This window comes from Polypterus senegalus, chromosome 13 (genome assembly GCF_016835505.1).
Source record: "Polypterus senegalus isolate Bchr_013 chromosome 13, ASM1683550v1, whole genome shotgun sequence".
Classification (NCBI taxonomy): Eukaryota; Metazoa; Chordata; class Cladistia; order Polypteriformes; family Polypteridae; genus Polypterus; species Polypterus senegalus.
In genome coordinates this window covers 82,737,847-82,746,105 of record NC_053166.1, presented here as the reverse complement: position 1 = coordinate 82,746,105, position 8,259 = coordinate 82,737,847, and the positions used below count along the sequence as shown (strand labels likewise).

Here is an 8,259-nt window from a genome sequence, read left to right as displayed (position 1 = left end):
AATAAATGGTCATGAGTGAGGTCTCTGAAATGGCAATTGTGTTAGATAGTCACATAAAATGTTTAATATGAGACCCAGGACACATACAGATTTTTAAGTGTATTACACTAGTGGCACTTACTTGACAAAATCAACCCTTTTCATATATAAAGCATTCGGCATACTGTTGGTTACTCTCTCTCAGTGCTCTAATTACATTTATTGCATTCTCGGAAGCTGCAACAACCCCCACATTTTAAGTAATGATAGCCTGGTTATTCTGCTGGTAGGACAGCACTGCTGCTTACACCCCTTAGATTTCAGTTCCTGTTTTTGCGTGTGTGTATTCTCCATGTTCTCTTGGATTACTGTTCATAGATCCATTACTCTGAAGTTGCTATGTTTGTTCATTTTTTCTAGGTGTTAAAAGGAAAGACCTGGGGAAATCAAAGAATTTTTTCCAACATTTTTTATTTATAATAAAGGAGGTTAGTAACAATCAGTATGAAATATAACACAATAATTAAATAGAAACAGTAAGGTTGCAATATTTAAAATATATGAATAAGAATGACAAAAATCAATATAACAGAAAAGGGTAGTTGGATTATTATAGACAATAGACATTAAGAGAATTGATAATTTCTTGTTTCTCTGAGGTTTAATGGATTCAATGAATAATCTGAAATTGAAATAGATATGAACTGAAAGATGGAGTGTCATGTCATGTCATTTTCAAACCCATATGATCTTGAACTGGGTCGTGGCGGGAGGTTGCTAGAACCTACCCCAGCTAGCATAGGGTGCAAGGCAGGAGCAAACCCTGGATAGACAGGGCTGAAAGATAATGCGTTATGACTAAATTTGTCATTTATTAAGGAACATATAGATTTCAAATTGAGATTAAAGCTGGTACAAATGTCTTTACATTGTATTAAAAACATGGTAGAATGTTTTCTCATAAAAGTAATTAGATACATTACTTCGAAATGTAACACAATAGGCACTAGTATAAAATAAATGTACTTGAATTTCTGAGTTACTACAAAACGTACATTGTCTTTGATATTAAGAAATTTAGCAAAATTATATGAATGTTGTGCACAACTATCAAGTGCATTTTCCGAACTCTACCTGAAATACAAAACTAAAAAGGCAACATCCAAGCCTTCTACCTAAGCGATCTCACATTTTAGAGTTATAAAAATATTTACCCAGTTGAATTACTACTACTGCATAAAAGAACCCAAATAAATCTGTTAGCACGTTTATATTTAAGGATATTAACACCACTTATAAATAACAGACTTTCACATTTTTCAGTTGGAAAACAAATAACTACATACGGCCCTTCATTAAATGTAACTAACCTGGTGGCATTGCCCTCACTACTTTATAAAATTCACTTAATGTGACAAGAAAATCTTTAACATTAAAGAAGTCTCCGTAGGATTATAATAGACCTGGCTGATGAAGATCAGCAGCCAGACACGTACTCGTTCTTTCTTTCCAGTGATGTAATTAAAGTGATTTATTTTTATCAGTTGCATATTCGTTGTTCCACAAAACTGGGGAATCGGAGCTTTCGAATTTAGCGCCGAGTTTACGTGACGTCACGGGCCAAGATGGCGGGGGCCCCGGTGCTTCCGAACAGGTTGGAGTTGTATCCTTTGTTATTGCGGAAATCATTTTTAAGGATCCTAAGCCAGGCATACTTTTTCAAGAGAAACGCGATTTAAATTTAAATTAAATGAGAAGGGAGAGCAGACCTAATCAGGAAGGCTACACAGTAAACCCTATTCGCAGTGAATTACTGTAACTAAAGTGGCGTAAAAAGAGACAAAGAGAGTTGTTTCAATAATACGTTTATTTAGTGAAGCCCTAGGCGTCTCGGATGTAAACGAGACGTTGTGTGTATACTGATTCCTTGACAGACTACAGTACATTGACTGTCCCGTTCCCTTCGGAGAAGTTAGCGTGGATTGCGCAGAGGTCGCTGTCGCCAGATCCGGAGCCCCGGAAAGGTGGCATCAGCAAACACGTCTCGGTGACGAATAGCATCCTGAATGTGTAAGTGGTGTACTTAAAGCTGTGCTCTCAGTATTAAATGTGCTAATGCAGACATATCGAAAATTCCAGTTTTTTCAGAGTTAAGGGCTTTTGCACGCCACTCGGATCTTTGCACTCCCTGCTGCTTTTTCCCTTTGACTTGTCACACACGCCACCTGGCCGTATACCACACTGTCATGCAGCTGAGTGACACAACGCCACACAAGGCCAGGGTGCATCTCCGAGGCTTTCTGGCAGCCAAGAATCCTGGCTGATGGCGTTAAACGGCTGTGTGACCCGATCAGAGTGTTCCCCGAGTGCTGTGTGTTAGCGTGTCCCTCCCAGATTCGGACACAGGGTTACTACAGTATATCTAGTCCACTAAATGTTAGGACGAACTGGCTGTGAAATCTGTATGTCACCATTGATTGCGTTGATTCGGCATATCTGGCTAGGCATGTGTCTCCTTCGTCCCTCAACGCTCCACGTGGACTCCTCCCGAAAGTGGATATGACACTTTGGGTGTTCGATTTGCGAACAGAGAAAATCGAAACAAGCGAAACTGAGCACGTTAATTCAATTCAACTCCATTCTTTTTGGCGTTTCTGTCCAGATTTTGTATGAGGTTAACTCTGGAGAAAAAAAAAATCTCAGTCACAGACTGTGATATCTGTCCCTAGTGAAAGTGTGTTATTGTATGCAATAGTGATAGTCCTTTATTAATAAAATTAAAACTTTGAAAAATGACAAGACAAATTGCAACAGCAATAATTGAAGCAATCCGTCAGATACCATACCCCAACCCCACACTTCCCCGGTTTAGGATGAGATGTAACTGGCCTTTATGATGTAAAGAAAAAGTTAAACAAGCTTTATATTCCCAAAACAGAATGCTCGATAAAGAAAAGTTTATGGAAGCAATCAAAAATGATGTTATCTTGAAATAGAATAACATTTTACATGCAGGAATAATACAAATTGTCTGTCAGGCCTGTTAGTTCTTAACTACTCACACCATTTCTCATAAGTACTCACACGGTGTACTTTACGCTCCAGTGTTAAAATGGCTATTTACTGTATATGCACGCTGTGAGGTTGTAATATGAAATATTGCAGTAATTTTAAATTGTACATGTTTTTAATGTAATTTAATACTATATAATTGAATAGTATGACACAGTCTAGGACTATCTGAAAATAAACCTGATCCATTTCTCCAGTGCTCATTCGTCACTGGTTACACTTTCATCCACTGCAGGATTTGCACATGTATCACATTTCACTTTTGAATGTTCTTTGCAGACAAAGCCATTGCAAGGAGAACATCTCATTGTTGTCATACATACGTAAGAACCCTTGTGGTGTACCAAATGCACCATATGGAACTTGAGACTGTGCATCCATTAATAAAACCGGGTGGGGGTACACTGGAGGGAAACCCCTGTAACTCTGTACTTTTAGTGAATCAGGCTGAAGATAGATGGCAGATGCTGCCAGTAGGTTCAAGTAAAAGGACGTTGGACAAAAATAATGGATTAGTGTCTCTACCACTAACACTGTGTGACCCTGAACTCCTCTGTGTGTCCTCCAATTGGAAAAACAAAAGAGATGCAACCAAATCTCAAATGTCATTAGTTGCTTTGGATAAAAGCATTGGTCAAATGAATAAACGTAAGAATCTAACCGTGCGGTTGGTGTGTTTGTTTCAGATAGTCATGGCCATGTAAACCTTTTTAGGAGGAATGGTTAGGGTTCTTTAGCCTGCCAACATAGTAAGTGTCCATTACTACAGTAATCCATCTGGTAGTTTTGCTCTGGAAAGCCCTATACAGTAAGTCCAGAACTGCATGCAGTGGTACTGTTTGAGGTTGGTGTTCCTTGATTTACATTCTGTGTACAGTATATAAAACTGTCTACAAACTTCATATGCATTAAATGAGTTTCAAAAATATGTATTGGTAGTTTTCCAAATAACCACCTTTAAACATTTTATTAGCTTATTAAATTTGTGCCAAAATAAATCTCTAAATCTGTATGTTTGTTTCTGATACATTAGTCTATTTCCTTACAGTTTGTCATTATTAAAAAGTGAGTAGTTTTTGATTCCAAAGAAATTTCTATATTTAAAATGATTTAATTTGCAGATAAGTCATTGTTACCCAAGGTGACTTACAAAATTGGGATACTTTACAATTAATTATTATTACTGCTGTTGTTAACAGAGCAGTGTTTGTCAGTCTTTCTGGTGTCATGACCAATTTTATCAATGCCTTTTTTGTGAAGCACACATGATCGTTAGTGCTGAGGGAGAAGGGTCTCCCATAGGCATACAAACAGAGTCTTTTGGGGGTTTTCCACCTTGGTGAAGGTAACGCCCGGGGTGAGGAGAGGGTCAAACACAGTTATTGAAGCAGCCCACTCACCACTCTTCTCAACCCACTGTCATTATAAACAATAGCAACTTGCAGCCCTATGGCTGAGAAACACTGAGTTAGAGATCAGGTAGGTTAGGCGACTTGCTCAGAGTCACACAGTGAGTCAGAGACAACGAAGGAGCCTTCAGATTGTGGTTTAATGTCCAGTGCTATAGCTAATGCACTTCTGTCATTATAATATCATGTTTTTCTACTGTCCAGCTTTTTTGATTCATACATGTGTTGACTGCATAGTAAAGGGCAAATACAAAGTATATATGTGTGCATTTGTTGCACATTTTGTCTTTTTTCATTTAGATTTGCTACTACAATGCCTTAATTAACACTATTATTTGTTGTATTGCCAACAATTTCTTGTTTACTTATTTATTTTTAATCCAGGTCATGGATGGCAGATGAAGCTCGAATTCTGCGTGTTTCAGTCAGCTCCTTCCTGGATCACTTGGCTCTTGTATTGGAAACCATGGAAGCTTTTGGCCCTCCTCCTGTCTCTGGATTAAAATAATTTTTTTAACGGAAATAATTACAGATTGCATATGATTTTGATTTGATCTGCATATTCTACATCATGCATTTCTGTTGTCTACCCTTATTTTATTCTCCTTCAGAGTAATTTGAACGTGCATGCTTTATTAGAGACTCATGGTGAAAGTATGCATGAGAAAGAAAAAAAAAAAAAAAGAATGACCCGTGCAACAGCTGGATTCATTCATGGAAAAACAATTGCAACCTGACATTGTGTATAAGCAGTTTAAAGGGGTTTTGGTGCTTGGGTTACTACCATTGTATGTGCAGTTGAAATTCACAGTGGTTATGCTTAAGTACTGTAGTACAATGCACTAGTGTGTTTGCAATAGATCATGACATCCGGTTATCACTTTGGACTTTATGTAATAAGAAACACCAAACAGTGCTACAGAAATACATCAATTAGTTTTAAAATATGCATAGTAATGAAATTATAAGTTACAGTAGTCTGTCTAATGTGTACAATTAGTAATAATATCAAATGTTCACAAAAGACTCTTTAAAGCAGACAGGTGGACATCAATGGCTCATGTGTATGTGCAGACTTACAATGGACAATGCCAAAGACTGAAGTGGCCCTGAACATGGCATTGTAATCGATACCACACATGCCAGCAAGAATGAATCAAGAACAGCAGCCTCAGTTGGTTCAGTGTGTGATGGACTGGTGTTCTGTCCTGGCTTGGCTTCGTGCTTTGTGACAAGAGCTACCTTGATAGACTTGCACAAAATTCATTAGGAGTAACAAAAACATACACATACAGCTGTAATGCGGAAAACCAGTTGCCTAATTATTGTGATCGAAAATAGGACCCCTAACAGTATTCTTTGACAAGCTAATATCCCAGAGTATTTCTGAAATTAAAGCAAAAGTGAGACGTTTTAAGCTTGCTTACTTCCCTTTTAGAAACATTTGATAGTATGTAAACATACTAAAATGTGTATGTTTGAAATGAAAGAAACTTAAGTCAAACGAGTTTAAATATTAACAGTTTGTGGAGTGCAGATTTTTTATTTTTATTTTTTATGTTTGGTAAAGTAATGTAATTTACTTTAGTAAAAAGAAATAATTTTCACATCACTATTCTTATCTGACAGAAACAAGTCAGTAAAGGGAGTTGTAAATTTTGTTCTGTATTACTGTACAGTATGTGCAGTACCTTTGGGATTTGCCAGTGTGGGTGTAACAGATTTGTCAAGTTTTTTCACTTGAAAATCTTTATAATGCAGCCAAGTACAATTGACTTTAAAATCCAGTTTTTGCAATTTTCCAAGTCTTGAAAATAGGAAAGAGCAAACAAGTGAGTAATTTTCAGTTTGGTTTTATTTTTGTACTGGGTATTTTTAACAAGAAAATGTGTGCAGTTGTACTGTATGTTGCATACAGTATGGGTAGCTCAACTTGCACAGTGATGGTCATTGATAAAGGTGCTGTTATAATGGGCATTCTTTAGTTTTTTGTGAGTATTTCTATCAATTCTGTTTGTTTTCCTCTGTGAATCTTATGCAAACATTTATTTTGCTGTACAAATGTTTTTGAGTAGTTGAAAATTATTTTCCATGTTTCCACTATAATACCATTTTGTTTTCATAGGGCACCACCATTTTCAATCAATAGCAGTGGCTGTTGCTGGAACAGTTGCTCCCAGAATTCTCCGTGACTATGTGACAGGCAATATCATCAGAGCAACCATATATAAGATCTGGTGCATGCTTTTGCAAATTATCCACAATGAACATCCTGTGAGCAATTAGGAGCAAACTTACAGTGCCCTCTACTATTATTGGCACCCCTTGTGGAAATTAGAAGGATTAGAAAAAAATCAGCTGTTTGCTGAAGAATCCTCCTATTTCACTGAAGAAATGAGAAACATCTGACTTTTAATTGAAACAAGTTCATTCAAAAAAACATAAAGTCCTCATCAAGAATTTTTTTAACAAAAACGTATGTGCCACAATTGTTGGCACCCTTGCATTTAATACTTTGTACAACCTCCCACTGCCAATATGACAGCACAGACTCTTTTCTCATGTAACCTTTTATAAGGTTGGAGAGTATACAACATGGCTTCTGAGACCATTCTTCTTTACATAACCTCTCTAGATCATCCAGGGTCATATGCCCTCTCCTGTGTACCTACCTATTCAGCTCACTCCTTAGGTTTTCAATAGGATTCATGTCAGGGGACTGAGATGGCCAAGACAGAACTTTGATTTTGTGATCAGTTCACCATTGCTAGGTTGATCTGAACACTTGTTTCAGATCTTTATCCTGCTGGAATATCCAAATATGACCCAGTTTTAGTTTCCTGGCAGAGGCAGCCAGGTTTTTATTTTAAATCTCCTGATGTTTCATGAAATCCATGATGCCATGCACCCTAACAATGTTTCCAGGACCTTTGGAGGAAAAACAGACCCACAACATCACAGAACCTCCACCATATTTCACAGTTGGGACAACGTTCTTTTCATTATAGCCATCATTCTTTTTACACCAAACCCATTTTGTGTGTCTATTGCCAAAAAGTTCAATTTTTGTTTCATCAGACCATAGGACTTGGTTCTAGTCAAAGTTGCAGTGACATTTTACAAACTCTAGGCACTTAATGTTTGTGGATAATGGACAGAAAGGGCTTCTTTCTGGCATACCTTCCAAATAATCTTTGGCATGGAGATGCCATCTAATGGTGGATCTGGAGACTTGATAACCCCAGGATTTTGCTTTTTTTGCAATTCCTCAAAAGTGATCGTTGGAGATGTTATTGCCTCTCTTATCATCCTTCTCACTGTACGTGGGGGTTAAATTAACTTGGGTCTTCTTCCAGGCAAGTTTGTGACAGTTCCAGCAGGCGACCACTTTTTTATATTGCCAAAACTATAGAAATGGGCATTTTTGGGTTGAGGAGCTATTTCTCTATAACCATTCCTTGAGTTATGGGGGGCAACACACTTCTCCCTCATTTGGATTGAGTTTTCACATTTCTTTGCCAAGATGATGGTTGGCTAAGGGAATTTGGTTCTGTGTCTCCTCACATTTGTATCCCAGTTCCATCAGGAAGTCATTGATTTCAGCTGAAAAGTTCCTATACACTCCAATCAACTTTGCAATGTCCAATTTAAATGGGAAACATGCACATTCATTTCCAAGGGTGCCAACAACTGTGGCACGTGTTTTTGTGAAAAATATTTATTTCTTGATGAGGGCTTTTCTTTGAATGAACCTGTTTCAATTAAAAGTCAGATGTTTCTCGTTTTTCAGTGCAAGATG

The 8,259-nt window shown here is 37.5% G+C and overlaps 1 protein-coding gene across 1 annotated transcript; it reads left to right on the top strand.

Moving 5' to 3' along the window:
- The first annotated feature begins 1,556 nt into the window (after positions 1-1,556).
- LOC120542456 (EKC/KEOPS complex subunit LAGE3) lies at positions 1,557-7,392 on the top strand. Its single transcript, XM_039774949.1, has 3 exons — positions 1,557-1,642; positions 1,921-2,049; positions 4,845-7,392. The coding sequence occupies exons 1-3, from the start codon at positions 1,605-1,607 to the stop codon at positions 4,966-4,968; spliced, it is 291 nt and encodes a 96-aa protein (XP_039630883.1). The 5' UTR covers positions 1,557-1,604; the 3' UTR covers positions 4,969-7,392.
- Positions 7,393-8,259: the final 867 nt, after the last annotated feature.